Source organism: Solea solea, chromosome 20 (assembly GCF_958295425.1).
Source record: "Solea solea chromosome 20, fSolSol10.1, whole genome shotgun sequence".
NCBI lineage: Eukaryota > Metazoa > Chordata > Actinopteri > Pleuronectiformes > Soleidae > Solea > Solea solea.
The window spans coordinates 9708811-9726621 of record NC_081153.1 but is presented as its reverse complement, the minus strand read 5'-3'; the positions used below and the strand labels follow the sequence as shown (position 1 = coordinate 9726621).

The following is a 17811-nucleotide window of genomic DNA, read 5'->3' as shown; positions in this document are numbered from 1 at the left end:
CTACAAGACCGTGTTGCTGTCATCCAACTGTGTGCAAGAAACCCAAAATGCCCAAACAGACGTGAGAGAGGTCCTGCCTCAAGTGGAGGAGTTTACGGATATCGGTGTCAGGTGGATCCGATCTAAAGAGCTAAGATGGAAGGCAAAGCTTTCTATTTACCGACTGATCTACTGACTGATTCCAACCCTCACCTATGGCCATGAGCTTTGGGTAATGACCCAAAGAACAAGAACACAAATACAGGCAGCCAAGAGTTTCCTCTGCTGTAGCGATAGGGTGAGGAGCTTGGACATACGGGAGGGGCTCAGAGAAGAACCACTGCTCCTCCATGTCCAGAGCCATGTCCTTGGACAGATGTCTCTCGGCTGGTCTGGGAAGAGTGTTTTAATGATTGACACGTGACAGCTATTTTGTGAGTTTGCTGTGACTTGGGAGGTTTTTCCAGATGAAGGAACGTGCCCTTAACTTAAAAACTTGACTTTCAGCTATACAACTGGAATGCACCATAAAACATTGTGGCCTACTTAGAGCTGACTGAGCACCTGATATACATACACTATAAAAGGCTCTTTCGTGGTAAAGAAAAAGCAATTGAACACAAGTGTAATTATCTATTATCTATCTCCATTTATATTTATATTATATTATATTATATATGTACATATACATATATATATATATATATATATATATATACATATTATAATTATATATAACCCATGAGTAATATAGGGTGAGACTTCACAGGTTATCAGTAAAGTCAAATTTCTTTTATTTTGTTTTTGCCTGCAGTATATGCAAAGTTACGTGTGTTCCCTTTAATGAGAGGTTGGACACAGTTGTAATACAGGTGTTGCGACAATGGCATCTTGATGCAGACGAGACACACGTCATTTGTTTCATGCTGTGAAGTCAAGCCAAACACAACACAGAAGTCGCAAACATGGATGGAGATAGGACGCTTCCCAAGTAAGTCCACTTTTAAATCAATTCATTTATCATTTGTGCTTGTTACATTTAGATAATTACTAAGTGACGAGTTTAGTCAAAATACAATTAATCTGCATTCATGGAATCTGATTTTGTTATTGTCTTAATTTATGACATAAAAATGAAGATTTATGAATGACATACCTCTTTAAGTGGAACATTTTCTTATTTTACAATTTGAAGATTTAGAGAAGGATCTGATTTAATCTGTTGATTTACATAAGTCTGAAAGAATAGACATGTATCTATTTTTATTTACAGGACACAAAATCATCCATCAAATATCCTAATTCATAGTCCATGTTTGTTGTATCGGATGTTTTAGTGATTGAAGTATTTAGATTAAACATTTGGTAAAAAATAGGGACGCAAAGACTAATCCATTAATTGAATACTAACTTAATTGGCAACTATTTTGGCCCAGTTTTTTTTTTTAATGTAAATATTTTCTGATTTATTTGCTTCATAAAAAAGAAATGATTAAAGCAAAATAATTTAGTTTTTTGGACAAAACAAGACATTTGAAAACATCATCGTTTGCAGGTTTTAAAAGACAAACTCATGGATTACTCAATTATAAAAGGTAATCGCATTAAGCAGGAGACCAATGGTTAAATAAAAAAAAAAAAACACCTGACTCGCCAGGACATTACTGACAAATAACACTTTTTATTTACTTTATTTATAACAAAACCAAATTTGAATTATTATTAAACAAAGATAAATTTAAAATAAGAATAATGATTGACTTTAAGCTAGATTTATTAATGAAGTTTTCTTTATTTATAAAAACACAGGTTATTATTGTTACATTTAAATATGATCAGACAGCCATATCTGCATTCTTGACCTTGTCCAGTGTGTGCAGTTGCATTGAAGGTTTATACATTAAATGTTTTATGATTAAATTATTTTGATTAATGCTGATAATGTATCTCAAGAGGGTGTGTATGTGGAAATTATTTTGTTTTTTTTAATAATATTGTGGTTTATCAAGGAGAAGAGTGAGATCTCAAAAATTAAATACACAAAAAAACACCTCGCCTCGCCTCGGCACGTAGCGTTTAAGTAGCGTTTCCACTAGCACCAGGCACTATTTTTAGTCCCACACACAAATCAAGCCGAACAGCCCCAAACTGTAGATCTCTTGAAACTACTTAACAATCCTAAAAACGTTAAAAAGGCATTGGAGAAGCAACCTAATCATGCCGTGTCGTGCCAAGGCGAGGCGAGTAGAGCCGGTGGAAATACGCCATAATTGGTGGAAAAATTAAGGTATTTGGCCTCTGAAGGCTGGAACCCTGCCTAGGCATCATTAAGTTAAACACGCCCTCATCATTGCTGTTCAGCAGGTAACGCAGGGAAAAAATAAAGCTGCTTTGAAGTGGTTTGTTCAGTTTCTTCATGATTATTCTATAATATCCTTTTCCAGCAAAAGCTTTTAACATGGTCATACTGAATCTTTTGTTTTTTTATAATTCAGGAGACCATGGGACACCTGCCGAGATCTCCCCGTATTCGAGGATGAACAAACTCCCTGGAAAATGATCAAACTACTCAAATTTGTCTCCCTGTGTGTTGTTGCTCTGCTTGTGTTTGGGTTGGCGCTGTGTAGCAAGGTTTGTTCTGTGCAAATATACTGTATATTTGTATTTTCCTTCTTTACATTTCCATGTGCAGATGAGTGGGGATGGGAAAATTGTAACATGGATTGTTACAATTGGGATAATTGGGCTAATCAAGAAAAGAGAAAATTGTTAAAAAATGCAGTGTATTTTCGCCATGATTGAGATCTAGTGATTCATTCTGCATTATCACAAGGGGGAACCTTCATCTTCCCAGTCATCATGATTTCTAAAGATTGTAAATATTATATCTTATTAACATTCTTGTAACATTTTTTGGTGGGATCAGTAATATTAGTTATGCAACATTCAAGGCTTATGGTTACAAACCTAATGTGGGTAGATTATTTAAGAATCTTTGAAAAGAACTACTGATTCTTAAAGGGGACATATTATGCAAAATCAACTTTTTAACCATTTCAATACTTATATTTGGGACTCTGGAGGCCCTACCAGTCGCCCAAAGTGTGGAAAAAGTATACTCAGTCCTTTTTTCGTGGTCCCCCTTAGTGTAAGAATAGGTGATAAAACACTCGATGTTGAATTCCCTCCGGTTATGACGGCAGCATGCGCATTTCAGCGCGAATGTTACCGCCCCACCAGTAAGTTTACTTGGAGAGCTCCACCTTAGCTCCACCTTGTCCCTGCGAGAGTGCAGGCGAGGGAGGAAGAGCGGTATTATGTCAACGCGGAGGGACAAGTGTGCTGTTGGTGGCTGCACAGTGGAGCACAGTGTTTTACACAAACTTCCAGCCTCAGAGGTTTTTATATATGAAGCTTATGTGCCGGATAAAGTCAGCAAACGTGTGTTCCTGTGTTCGCACCACTTCACATCAGACTGCGGCCAGCGGTCGCCGTATTTAGTCAGCGAACATATTTCACCGACTTACAAACACACACATTGTTAAGAAAAGGTCACATAGAGCTCATAACTGACCATTCTGACACGTCCTAATTAAAAATACTTGTTCAGCACGTCCTCCATGACCGGAGCACAGACTCAGTCTGATACAGTCACATACAGCAGCAGTTTATGCAGCTCGCCGCTGGCGATCAGCGGTGGCGAGGTCTCCGGAGCACAGTCACCGGTCTGATACAGTCACATACAGCGGCAGTTTATTCAGCTCGCCTTGATCCTTATGTAGGACGTCTCTTCCTGTGACGGCACTCTCGCTGTTTTCTGCGCACGCTGCCATGTTGATATTGTCAGAGAACTAGTGGAGGGAGGGGGAGAGGTATGGAGCTGAGGGAACAGGAGCTGAGCGAGTGAGCGCTGTAAAGAGGACAAATCAGAAACACCCTGGAAGAAGTCCAAGGTCCAAATGAGTCACCCTGTGTCTCATTTGCATATAAAGGGACCATGCACAAAACCAAGGTTTTAGCAGGGTTATTGAACTGCTATGATGCTTCATCCTTATGGTATTTTGACCAAAGCATGTCACTGACATGTTCATTACGACACCAGGGAACTATTTTAATGGGGGAAATAGGGTATAATATGTCCCCTTTAAGGATTATTCTTCAACTTACTTTAGGTTTTTATTGGTAGTGTCAGCAGTACACTACAGGAATATTAGCAATATATCAAAGAAAAAAAAAGAAAAGTAACTGTGGTCATTATCTGTGTTTACTTCTGTTTATCCATGAAGCACTAAACTCTCTCACATTCCTTCACCTGCAGACTTCCTTCCTCCTCCTCATCACCTTTGCCAATGAAGGCACAAAGACCCTCGGAGCAGAACAGAAACCCGTCGCTCTACTGTGTATAGGCTGCGCTCTCATCACCTCCAGTGTCCTTCTTTTACAGAAGAGCATCTGGAAGGCATGTTACAAATCTGCAAGGGTTCCAGCCAGAGAAACAGCAGCTTTGGTGAGAACCCTTCACTAAGTGCTTGCTTTTCTAATGAAATGCATTTCTACTGCAGCACCTGAGTCGTCATTTTCGTTGTGGCAAATACATCAGAGTAATTTATTGTTGATGTATTTTTATTAATGCTCTACTTCTTCTGTTTCTCCTCCAGTTTATCTTCTTTGAGATTCTTGTGTCTGGAGGTGCAGCTATTCTCACCATCGTTGCGATGCCACACTTGGACATTGTGACCAATGTGACGATATTGAACGGTGTAGCCATCTTCACTACGATCATGCAGATCATTTCTCAGTGCATTGCCAAGGAAAGGAACCGCTTCCTTCTTCCCTCCATCGCCGCCTTCCTCCTCCTTTTGCTCGGTTATGTCCTGTTCGTCATCTTGTACATCACGAAGGATCCCTCTGATACCAAGATGGCCATCTGGGTGGGCCTGGCTGTGGGTGCGTCCGTCTTGGTGTCTCTCAACTGGTGGGAAACCTACTTCAAATTAATCAGTGAGAACAGCAGCTCTGTCCGCCTAAAGAGACTCTGTAAAGATATTAGAAGGTGCCAGAACATGCTGCACATCCTCTCCAGCCTACTCAGGATTGTGGTGACAGCCTGTGTGCTCGGAGCCTACGTCCCTCTGGCTCGAATGGACTGGGAAATCGTGAGGTCCATCCCACCCCGCGAGACAAGGATTATAGGCATCACCATCGGTGTCCAGCTCGTCTCCTCAGCCCTCTGCCAATGGTTTGCTGTTGTGGCTTGTAAAATGCACGCTCTGCGACGGTGCTTCATCCTGCCTGTTTACCTAGCATCTCTGGCTGTCATGGCTCTGCTCGTCATCCCTGTCATCGTCTACTATGAAGACTTCAAACATAGTCTGAATAGGACTTCAAGCACTGACTTCAGAAACTACTGCAGCGTGGTAGTGGATGGAAGAGTCCCAAGCCTGAATGGGACTATGTTCCCAGAGCTGGTTTTGGACGTGACACACACTCTGTGCTTCCTGGACATGTCCAAAATGTGGGACATCGGCATGCTTACAGGTACTAAACACACTCACAACCCTTATATGATACATAGAGAATAAATTAGAGTTCTGACTTTGAACCTGCGACCTGAAGTGGTTTTAAGGATAAATCATAATAGTAAAGATTGTGTGGATAATTTACCCATCCATTCACCTTCCCCCAGGTTCAGCAGTGTCCTGGTGGCTCGGCCTTGTTCTGGCCACGCTTCACCTCTGGTACCTCAGTCTGTATCGCATCCAGAGGACCCAAGACCTGTTCATCAAGAGGTTGTATGAGGGAGGATTTTTAGAGCAGTCGCTGTTACTTAACACTCGATTTGACATCCAGACAACCGACAGACACAAGAGGTTAGTATGTGTGGTGTTCATAAGACAGATTCAGAGTTAGGGTTCGAGTTCTGCATGCATTTGTTGATTTAAAATATATTTAAAATGAGAAACAGGGTAGACAAAATCGTGAGGGGACCTGTTAAAAAATGTTAAAAATCTATCCTATTGTGTTTCAATTACGCACCTTAGTTTTGATGTAGGGCTGCCAGATTCATTTTGACTGCAGTACCAAAAGTCCCTCTGCATTTGAGTCTGACTCACAAAACTGCAAATATCTATTTTTTTTCACCTCCAGATTCACACCACTGGAACCAGTAAAAGTCTTCCTCTGTGCAACAATGTGGCACGAGACATTAGATGAGATGATGAAGATAATCATTTCAATATTTCGGTAAGAGAAGATGAAGAAGGCTGTGGATGATGATTTGTCTTCTACTCTTTCTAAAATGCTTAAGTTTTGTTCATGTAAAGTCTTGTTGTCATGCTAACGTGAAAGTAGAAAGGTGTAAGCAAATGCTGTCTACAGGAGCCCAAGCTATTTCAGTTCCATCAATACCACCAAAATAGCTTCATGTCATTGTTTTAACTCCCCAGCTTGGACCAGTATCGGCCAAAGAGGGAAAAAGAAACCAGTGATGTGGCCTTTGAAGGCCATGTCTACTTTGACGACGCCTTCAGAGATGTTCCAGGGAGCGAAGGCCGCCACGTCAATGAATATGCAGAGATGCTTGTGGAAATTATTAAAGAAGTTTACAGGTAAAATATGTCAAATGGTGACAGATCATTTACAAAGAATGTGAGAGACTGAACAGTGATCTCGAGCAGGTACAGAGTGAAGCTGAAGTTTCTTCTACACTCTGTCCTCAGTTATTTTGTGAACATGGATAAAGGCCTATTCGAGAAGCAGCAGCAGGTCCCTGGACAGACACTCATGAGGACACCGTACGGAGGGCGTGTGGTGGTCACCATGCCTCATGGGAACACTCTGGTGATTCACTTCAAGGACAAGACGCTCATCCGCCACAAAAAGAGATGGTCACAGGTAGGAAAATATGCAATTTGGATTTTTAATAATCCTCCCATTTCGTTAAAATGCAAAAGATACTGTGTCACCATTACTCTGGTACTTTTTCCACTTCAATCTGTTTTGGTGTTTGGTTCAGTTTAGCGTTACTTCTCATAATAATGTCCAATGCTCTACCAGCAAGCTATTAAGTTACAGTCACATCAGTATTGTACACCACACTTTACTGAATTAATTGAAAAACTGCAGTACTGTATGGAAAATGCTTCAACATGCAACTTTGTCTTTAGTGTAACAAAAAATATTATGATTACAAGTCCTTTAACTCTGAGACGCTGTGCTAATAGTTACAATAATAGTGACATCCATGATGTGGGTCATAGCTTTAAAATGGTGTTGTCTGCAGTTGTGTGAACTGAGTCTTGACAATAAAATTCACAATTTGACAACAGAAGGAAGGAGAAACCACACAATAATTGTTGGTGTTTTTGGGATATTTCGGTTGCATTGTAGCCTGCTATGGCTAGCTTTACCACACTGACAGTCCTGAGCTTCTAATGTGTGTTTGACATTCTCCAGGTCATGTACTTGTACTATCTCTTGGGCTGGAAAGTTGCAGCTAAATATTACAAGAGGTTGGATAAAGGAGAGGACGAGGCTGAGCTAAAAAAAGAGCTACAGGTGAGTTGAGAGAAATCATTCACCTACACACACACACGTTTACATGACAGTCTGAATGTACTGATGCATTCAAATGGATTAACATACAGTATATTCCTGTGTGTGTATCAACAGAAAGAGAAGCAAAACACCTACCTCCTGGCTTTAGATGGAGATACAGACTTCCACCCGGCTGCTGTGATGCTGCTCATAGATCGGTTGAAACTGTACCCGCGTGTCGGGGCAGCGTGTGGTCGGATCCACCCGACTGGATCGGGTGGGTAAAATGGAGAAAAAACTAAACAAAACAGAGAAGTGATTAGAAGTTACAAATAAATAAAACCATGTGAGATGCGGACAAATCTGTGTACATTTAGAACATTAAACGCCATCGCTGATGTGAGCCATAACCAGACTATGATGACTGGGCCTTAATTTCTGGAACAAATGTGGTTGCAGGATTATCTGGCCTTATCTTAAGATACATTGGAACATCATGTCATGCAAACGCTGTTGTAGTTAGCACTGTTACCTTACAGCTAAAAGACCCAGGTTTGTGAGGGCCTCTCTGTGTAGAGTGTGTTTTTTCCCCCAGATTCTTTGGTTTACTCTCACAGTCCAAAAACATTCAGAGGTTAATTGGAAACTCTAAACTGCCCAGTAGTGTGAATGTGAGAATTAATGGTTGTTTGTCTGTGTTGGACCTGTGATAGACCAGCGGCATGAATGAATGAATATACATTAGTGGATTTGCACAATTTTTGTCAGTTGGAAAATGAGTTTGTGCTCACATCTTTGACTTTATCATTGAATATTTCCTTAGAAAGTAATTTAAACATCATAATCTAAATAATGTCTGATTTAGAATTGAGTTTGTTGTTTTATTATTAGCGTCCAGTAACATGTAACTTCTCTTTGGATCTGGCAGGTCCAATGGTTTGGTACCAGAAGTTTGAATATGCTGTGGGTCACTGGCTTCACAAAGCATCAGAGCACGTGTTTGGCTGTGTGCTGTGCAGCCCCGGTTGCTTCAGTCTCTTCAGAGCCAAGGCTCTCATGGACGATAACGTGATGAAAAAATACACCATCAAGGCCTCCCAAGCACAACATTACATTCAGTACGACCAAGGTAACACTTCAAACAGACAGCGCATGCTGTTGCTAACATGCTTTCTCAACATACGTGATCAATTATAGGGGTGGAACTGGACCATACAGCAGCATCAGATCTACATCCTAATAATCCACCATTTACAGATTTCTTTAGTCAGGTATTCTTAAGGACAATCATGCAAAAGTTGAAAGAATGGGGCAGCTTCATCAGGCGCATCACTGTAACAATCTAAAATCAAAGTGATGTGAGACTTTTTTTATTAGCAAAGGAGAGACATTGTTGCATTTAAACATGCTTTTCATTTATTTGGCAGAAAAGGCTAATAAGTGTTTGCCTTATTTGCCCGTTCTGTCAAATCTTAAGCATAAATTGCAAGATTGCAACTCCAACCCTCCTCCTCCTGTGTCTTCTCTCGCCATTTCTTCAACTGACCCACTGCACTCATTACATTACATTACATGTCATTTAGCGGACGCTTTTATCCAAAGCGACTTACAATAAGTGCATTTAAACATTTGGGTACAAACAAGAGCTAGAAGTAAGTAAGAGCTTCAAGTAAGCCAAACTATAAAGTGCTATTCATAAGTGAGATGTATAAGCAAGTGTTTTTTTTTGTTTGTTTTTTTTGGTTTGTTTTTTTTGTCATCGTCTTAGTCGAGGTAGAGTCGAAAGAAATATGTTTTTAGTCTGCGGCGGAAGATGTGGAGGCTCAACACTCCACGCCTCTACCTCGGCTTGTCTTGAACCAAATTATTATTATTATTATAATTTGTTTTTTTACATCTGTCCTTTTGTCCTAAATGTTATCTTTGTTACTGCCCTGCATGCCTTGGAATGGACGTTGCGTCATGATCTGAATGGTACACACGTTCCCTAAACAGATTTTTTGAATGGTTGTTTGAGCTGTAAAGACTTAACGAGCCTAGATTTATGTGGTTGAAGTCAATGTTATGGCATACAAGCTGCCATTAACAGTAAACATAATTATGGTCACCCATATCAAACACACAGGTCTACAGATACTAAACCATAAACAGATGAAGTGGAGTCATTTTTACTTCCTTGACAATTTGACCACATAAATGGTGTGTGTTTCTAGTAATTAATACATATAAGGTGAACTCTTTCCACGTGTACATGAATATCTCATCTACCACAAGGTGTGTGGGACTAAATCATTTCGGTCTATTGTTTGTGTAGGTGAGGATCGTTGGCTGTGCACTCTGCTGTTAAAGCAGGGATGGAGGGTGGAGTACAACGCCGCCTCTGATGCCTATACCAATGCCCCAGAGGAGTTTAAGGAGTTTTACAACCAGGTAATAAGAGGAAGTGCTCAAAAGTGTGTCAAATATTTTCTGTTCTGTGGTGTCAGTTCCAGATGTAGATTTCTGTGGAGACTTTGCATTTTGTCCCTGTGAGTGTGAATGGTTGTTTGTCTTATACCTCAAAGATAAAGAATTATGTACAAGAGCAAGTGCATTTCTCGAGAAACTGCAGCTTGTCCGCCTTTTTTGTCTTCAAGTAATTGTTGAAATTGACTGACAGGTGTAGGTAGAGGAAAACAGTGGTTGGTAATTACTGACTTGCTCCTGCAGCATTTCGCGTGATAAACCCTCTGTTGCCTCAATGGCTCTGCTCTTTGAAAATGCACTCTATTATGTGAAGTGATGACTACATAATTAGTATTGTCAGTTTACAATGTCAACTAGCAACTATCTCTGTTTTGTTAGATTGACATTGTAATTGTGGAGTCAAATTTAGTTCCTTAAAGAACTATGAGAGGTCACCTCTTTGAAAAGGGACTATTTACTGGGACTAATCTGAGAGGATTAGAATCTGTGCACCACTGACTTAATGTGATGCATGCTGGATTTAACGAGACAGTTAGAAATTCTGTCTGAAGTTGGAAAAAGTGTTTGTGGGTTTGGTGCCAGTTAAATATATATTCAGTATTCTCAGTTTAAGGTTGAAACACAATTGAAAGACAAAACGTGAAACACTGCTCATCTTCAATACATCCCTCATACTTGCAACTGAAAAAGCTACAATGTCAGTCACAAACATGAGACAGTAAGTATAAAGTGTCGGCTGATGGACAGCTGCAATTTTTAGGCTCCTACACTGCAGTTGGTAGCATCCACTGTGCTTATCCTTGACTGCAGCCAATCACAGTTGAAAGGTCACCAGTGTGTCACACTGCAGAAACTCAACATATTCTTTGTTGGCTACAGCGTCGGCGATGGGGACCGTCCACCATGGCAAACGTCATAGACTTGCTTGGCTCCGCCTCCCTGATTGTGAAAAGGAACCCGTCCATGTCCAGACCCTACATGCTCTACCAGCTTTTCAACTTGGCCTCATCCATCCTTTCACCATCCACTGTTGTCCTCATGATTGCAGGTCAGGCCTACTGGAATATTCTAAACAAAATATAAACAAACATTTGGTTACAGATTGCACAATAACAAGTGGTAATCCAGTCATTAATTGGTTAAATAGGAACAATGCTTATGTTCTTGGTATTAGAGAAGGAAACCACAAGAAAGGCTAATAATTATATGGTATTATAAGTAAATTAGGTCACTCAGCTTCCACTGACAGAACTTGTAAAAGCAGTTTTTTGTTCCTTTCTGACTTCCAGGTAGTTTCACTGTACTTTTGAATATTACACCCAATGCTGCTCTGGTCCTGGCTGTGATACCACCCGCCATTTTCCTCGGCATCAGCTTCAAGATCAAGTCTGACACTCAGATTAAAATTGCTGCAGTCTTGAGCACCTTTTATGGCTTCCTCATGATGATATCAGCACTCGTCCTAATAGGTGCGTCAGAAGCAAATCCAGCAATCCTCAAAGCCTGAGACAATTTGCTAATCTCATTTCTCGTGTCCTTCAGCCACCATGATGGCTGAAAAAACCATCATGACTCCGAGCAGCCTCTTCATCATCGCCCTCGCCAGCTTTTACCTGGTCACGGCCATCATGCATCCTCAGGAGATTGGTCTGGTGGTCTATGGCTTGCTTTACATCCTCTGCATCCCCAGTGCCTACCTGCTGCTGGCCATTTACAGCATGGTCAACATGAACAACGTGTCCTGGGGAACCAGGGAGACGGTGCCCCCTCCTGGAGCCGGTGCACCTGTGACTGCACCCCCACTAACCACAGCACAGAAAAGTAAATACTATAGTATGCATGTGTATAAACCCACAATAACCAATGAGCTCGCGCAAATCAAGAAGTTTCACCAACCAGACAGCTAGCAACATCTAGCCCTGCTAATCAACACACTTGTTTCTTGTTATTTATTATTTATTTCCAAACCACCTCCAGCTCACACTGCAACATATCTGCCATGTTAATTCTGTCCTCACAACCATGACATCATGCAGACGCCACAGCTACTAGCTCCTAACTACTAGGCTCTTTCATGTTTGGTAACGTTCTGCAATCACATTTGTTCCAATCAGTTAAGATTTGAAAATGCTCCAGTTCTCATTTCAACCACTCGTCATTCAGACAGAACCTGTTATTAAACTTTAAACTGTTTGTGACACACAGCTGCTTCATTTAACATCCAGCTTGAACTGAAACTGTTTTTTCTTCTTCTTCGTTACAGTCAAAAACAAACTCACAGAGATCTTCACGCAGTCAAATTGCTGTAGAAAAGTCTGGCAAGGATGCAGAGGCGAGGAGGTCGTCGTCAGCACGCAGAACAGCATGATTTTTCAGGAAGAGCAGTACGGACCTCAGCCCCAGAACACAATTGTTGTGGATGAGAGGATTCCTGAAATTCCCCAGGTAGAGCAGAGGTGAGAAGTGACCATTTGACTGATTTAAGGTTTCTAGAAAATGTGTTTTAACTCTTCATAAACAATTGAAAATTCATGGCTGAGTCACGGAGGGAAAAACACTAATAAAATACATTGTCAGTCAATATTTCTAATTGGTTTTCATATGTACTGTACTGCATATTGTCTTGGTCAGAATCCACAATGTCAATTCCAACTATAAGCAAAATGTGTGTCATTGGCTTCAGTCGATCAAGTTTGAAATACCTTGAGTGAAAGATTAGCACGACATAATGTCTCAAAATAGATTATTCAAACAAACAAATGTTATTTTGTAAATGGACGACAGCTGCAGCTTTAACCTCATAAGAGTTGCACTGGTTCCTTCACTGATATGCTGCTAATGTTTGGTTTATAATTTTGTAGCAGAGTCGAGGAGCCTCCTGCAGTCGTCTGCCCGAACCAGTGTGAGTGTTTCCTTCTGATTTAGCAAAACAGAGTTTAAGAAAAACAAAGTTGATTTCTCATGTGCTGATATTGACTAATATTTCATTTCTGGCTTGCTCTTTTCTTCAGGTTGGGTCTCACAGCTACAGAGTTTGTCTGAGGACATGCAACTGCGAGAGGGTCAACTCCACCAGGTGTGTGTTTTCCTTTGCTTGTTTATTAATTTTTGATAACTTTTCATAAATCTCTTGTTCTGAACAGTGTTTGTAAAAATACCTGTTTTAAAACTAAGCTCACCTTCATTATCAAATGCACTGCATGTTATCATAATGGTTGCATGGTGACCCTTTTTGCTTTTGCGCCAACTTGAAGCAAAATGTTTACACAAAAGTCACAACACATTCAAAAAGGTCTGGGAAACTGTTGCTTACAAAGTTGACGTTAAGGGCTGTAAACGCTTTGATTTAATTGTCTGTCAGGATCAAGTCTGCCTTGCGCTTGAGAAGTTAGAAAAATTAATTATTTGAAGATGCAGTCGCATGTTCTTGAACAGAGCGCATGGTGCTAAGAAAACAATTATTTGGAAACACATTTCCAGTTTAGAAAGTAGGTGTGATCGACCAAAAAGCAATTAATTACTCCGTGCAATGTGAAAATGAAGGCAAATGCAGTTATTTTTTTTTAAATTAAAATAAATATAGATGAGCTATGATTGTTCAACTGCGAGGTAGAGATTTACTGGATGTATTTGCATCACTATGCAGGACGAGGAGCATTTTTTTAGAGAACTGACGTCAAAATACCTGGAGCCTCTGCCCGACGACAAAGAGAAACAGAAGCTAATGGCTGAGAAACTCAAGGCACTGAGAAACAAGGTATTAATGCATCAGTTTGTCAACACGTCTGCAAAATGCCATGACAGTCGAGATAGATGTAAGCAAATCAGTTTGTCTTGCAGATGACATTCGCATACTTCATGTGCAACGCTGTCTGGCTCGTGATGACCTTTACCCTCCAGCTGGCAGAAGCAAACATCGCCATCCAGGTGCCGAAGCTCGACACCAACATGGAGTTCACAGGACAATACATGTACATCGACCCACTCGGCTTCATGTTCATTTTCTCCTTCGCCTTTGTGGTACTCATCCAGTTCCTGTCTATGCTGTGGCACAGGTAACCAATCAGAGCAAGGAGGAATGTTTCTGCCATTTTTCAGTTTCTACATTCTTCCCACAATTCATACTTGAATGGAACCATTGATCTGGTACCATTTCAGTTGTGTCTATTTGTTACACACGTGGAATGCGAAAAAGGAGTCTCCAGTGTGTAGGTATTGAAGGATGATTTTTATTTTATTATAAACACAGAAACACGGCCGTTTTAACATGCATGGCTACAATCGCTACACGATGCTTCGCGCGCTGATCCTTACTGAGGACCAAAAATACACATCATCATATTTACACTGATAAGTAACACAAATACTTCAATAACATTACTGAGATCCTCTCTGCATTGCACAACATAATCATACAAATAATAAAGAATATAAATTGCAATATTTCCATATCTTTGCCATGACAACAAATTATTAATACAATAAAAACATTACTTTGAATTCACAACTATTGCAATATACATCATCTGCTCAATAACTAGACTGAGCCACAACCATGGATGTATTATAAGATTATATTATATTATAATATATATTATATTCTTATAATACATCCATGGCCACAACACACACCACTCCATTCACACTTCTCCCCTCACTCCCAACCACAGACGCACTTCTTATCCCTCGCGTATATCAGGTGCGCATCTCTCACCGTCATTACATCCTGTGATAGTTAATATTCCACACACACATTCACTTCACAGATATACTTTCCGGTTCATATCTTCATTTTACCTCGCACTTCATCTCATACTATTAATGTGCATTGTCTGCGGCTACTCACCTGTAAACACAGATTAAACACGGATGTTTTAACACGCATGGCTACAATCGCTACTCGATGCTTCGCGCGCTTAACTACTGAGGACCCTCGCGGCTGCCTCGCACCGCGAGCGCATAGCTGCCCAGGCTACTGCCCGCCCGTATGTATTCTTACCATTTTCTGTGTACACTTTCATAATGAACTCCTTCACAGTAATGTGTGCGCTATTGTCTGCTATACCCAGCTACCAGACTAATGTAAACAACAATAATAATACTAACAATATGAAATAAAATGAAGACATACAACTTATTATTCACATGAAATAAATTAAATGAAATGACATGTGATTTGCCGTTTCAAAGCCATTCTAATCATGTATCCCACATATTATTCGTTTTTTCTGTGTTTTTAATGTTGTTTTTTGTTATGGACCCCAGGAAGACGAGCCTCTTCTTTATTTATTTATTTATTTATTTATTTATTCATATCAATCTTTAGGGCAATGCTAATAAGGGATTCTTATAAATCAACAAAGTGAAGAAATTGTTGACTCAGCATGTCAATTATAGGAATTAGTTGTTAGCGTTTACATGCATGTTTAAAGTAGGATTTTAGTCAAACCGATATGTTAATCTGACTCAAATTGATCAAGTCTTAGACTAACATACCTAGTACATAGTCGGAACACATGACAACCACAAGAGCCATGCTCCAAATAATTTGTTTTACGATTAACAAGTACAACATACAGAATCACAGCACCGTCCATCTCACCATCCATTTCACCGTTCACGGTTTTCTGTAAAAGTCAAATCAGGAAACTGATTCAATACACGCTAGCTTCGATTTTATCCTCTGCATGTGTACTCGGACTCTGCAAGTTGGCCAATTGCCTGTCTTAGTCGTACTAGGACCTTAGCTTGATTATACTGTGCATGTAAAAGCACTGAGTGGCAAAAAAAAATAGGTAGTATTCAGTATTCACAGCTGCATTTTCTTAGGACATGGATGTGTTTTTGGTTTTTGTGTTTATTCAAACTATATTGTTGTAATTTCTGTGTATGTGTGTGTTTTTGTTTCAGAGTCTCCACCCTAATCCATTATGTGGCCTATCTGGACACAGAGTCAAAGATTAAAAAAGAACAACAGCCAACCAAAGAGGTACAAACAACTGTCACATCACCACTATACTACCACCACTACTACTACTACCACTACTACTACTACTAAATGTATTGCCAAATCACTACATACATTATCTCAAGGCTCTTTACAAAGTCAGGCAGAGTAAGTGCGACTGATCCTGGGTATTTAAACTCCCACAGAATAACGATAATTTGAAGCATGAAAAAGTTGAACGCTGAATATTCAGCTAATAGAAAAAGTATAGTGGCCTGCATGAGTGTTTGCACAAGTGATGAAAATATAATTTAAGTGTCTATGAAACACATTGAAGTTATTACAATTACTCCACTGTACACATTCCATGTGAGAACAACAGATACAGCAGATGAGCAATAGCCACCACGCACTTCATACACATAATTTCCCATGTTGCTCAGGTAATAATGCAGTTCACCTACTTACATGAATTAGTAATTGAGTGTAAATGTTAATGTTCTGGCACTGTAACTAACAAGAGCCTAAAGCTATTTTTATGCTTGACTTAGCATGTCAAGCATAAGCATATGGTTGTCTGTCATTACCAGATAGCTGACATACAAAGTCATTTTTATGTTTGAATTACGTGCCTGTCATTGTCAGATGGTTGACATGAATAATGGTATGGAGTGTTGTGTTTTATATACAACTGGTAATTGTCATGACATGAAAGACTAAATTAGATGGAGCATGCACAACTTTCTGTCCCCACCCTTCTGCCACAGCTGTGGGAGAGCGTGGGATGGTATTAAGTGGAGGTGTGATGTTCAAGGTGTGGTGAAGTGACAGTGACATGAACTGATGAAAGTTCTTCTCTGCAGGTCAAAGACGACGACAACCATGACAACAACGACGACGACAACAACAACGACAGCAGCGACGACGACAGCGACGAAGACAGCGTCAAAGACAGCAACCACTTCTTGTTTCCGAATCTGCTCAACAGAAGCCACGACCATGGGTCTCTGGTGTAAACCCGAAGAACTTCTTAATCCAACACTTTTAGAGGAACCAACTCTGACTTTATCTTATTTCAATTATTAAAATCGACTTCAAATTTGGCACTGAGATCATCTCACAACCCTTATGTCTGTGTTTCCACGGAAGCTGACAAGCAAACAAAGCATGAAACTATGTGTGTGTGTGTGTCTACCTGGTATTCCTCATGTTGTGGGGACCTAAATCTGTTTACACAGTCACGTAATGGGGACTTGTCTTGTCTCTTGTCTCTCTTTTCTCTTTATGGGGACATGTGGACAAAAATTCCAATAATGCAAATTTCTACACCTTAGGGTGAAGACATGTCAGGGTCAGGTAGCAATTATAGTTAAGGTTAGAGTAAGTCTCCATGAAATAATGTAAGTCAATGTAATGTCCTCTGAAGTCATGGAAACCAGGGTGTGTGTGTGTGTTTGTGTGTCTTTTAAAAAAAATATTTACGTGAACATTGACTACAGTTTCAATGTCTTTTTAGTCTATATATATATATATATATGTATATATACAAAAATCTGACTGCAATTATTTTTTTACAATAATCACAGATTTTGTGTAATCTCTTTCTTTTCATCGTTGTACTGTAATTGTGCGTTTGTGTATTATGCACCACAGTAAAGAGACATGTTTCAATCACATCCTGGAAATTGTCTGTTTATTCCAAATCTGCATATAAATAGTCAGGAGTGAAAACACTGATGCATCTAAAAACATAGACACTGTTACAAAATACAAACAAAATTAGAAGAGATATATCACGTGGAAAATTCATATTCAAGAAGAAAGATCAACGTAGCGATTTTCTTTTTTTATCTGATAAAATATTACAATTAAATAATAATAAG

The 17811-nt window shown here is 39.8% G+C and overlaps 1 protein-coding gene across 1 annotated transcript; it reads left to right on the top strand.

Annotated features, from left to right (window-relative positions):
* The first annotated feature begins 853 nt into the window (after positions 1-853).
* LOC131447943 (chitin synthase chs-2-like) lies at positions 854-17567 on the top strand. Its single transcript, XM_058620050.1, has 22 exons — positions 854-970; positions 2475-2610; positions 4298-4486; positions 4638-5517; positions 5666-5849; positions 6127-6222; positions 6426-6587; positions 6699-6873; positions 7435-7536; positions 7651-7792; positions 8444-8644; positions 9830-9945; positions 10861-11029; positions 11271-11450; positions 11524-11802; positions 12245-12437; positions 12843-12883; positions 12993-13057; positions 13628-13738; positions 13822-14036; positions 15892-15970; positions 16792-17567. Exons 1-22 carry the CDS (start codon positions 945-947, stop codon positions 16942-16944), a joined length of 3894 nt encoding a protein of 1297 aa, XP_058476033.1. The 5' UTR covers positions 854-944; the 3' UTR covers positions 16945-17567.
* Positions 17568-17811: the final 244 nt, after the last annotated feature.

Excerpts from the sequence above, each read along its gene's own strand:
- LOC131447943 (XM_058620050.1), top strand. The coding sequence starts at position 945 with ATGGATGGAGATAGGACGCTTCCCAA. Across the intron at positions 9,946-10,860 it reads TTAAGGAGTTTTACAACCAG|CGTCGGCGATGGGGACCGTC; the intron begins GTAATAAGAGGA and ends TGTTGGCTACAG. Across the intron at positions 11,030-11,270 it reads TGTTGTCCTCATGATTGCAG|GTAGTTTCACTGTACTTTTG; the intron begins GTCAGGCCTACT and ends TCTGACTTCCAG.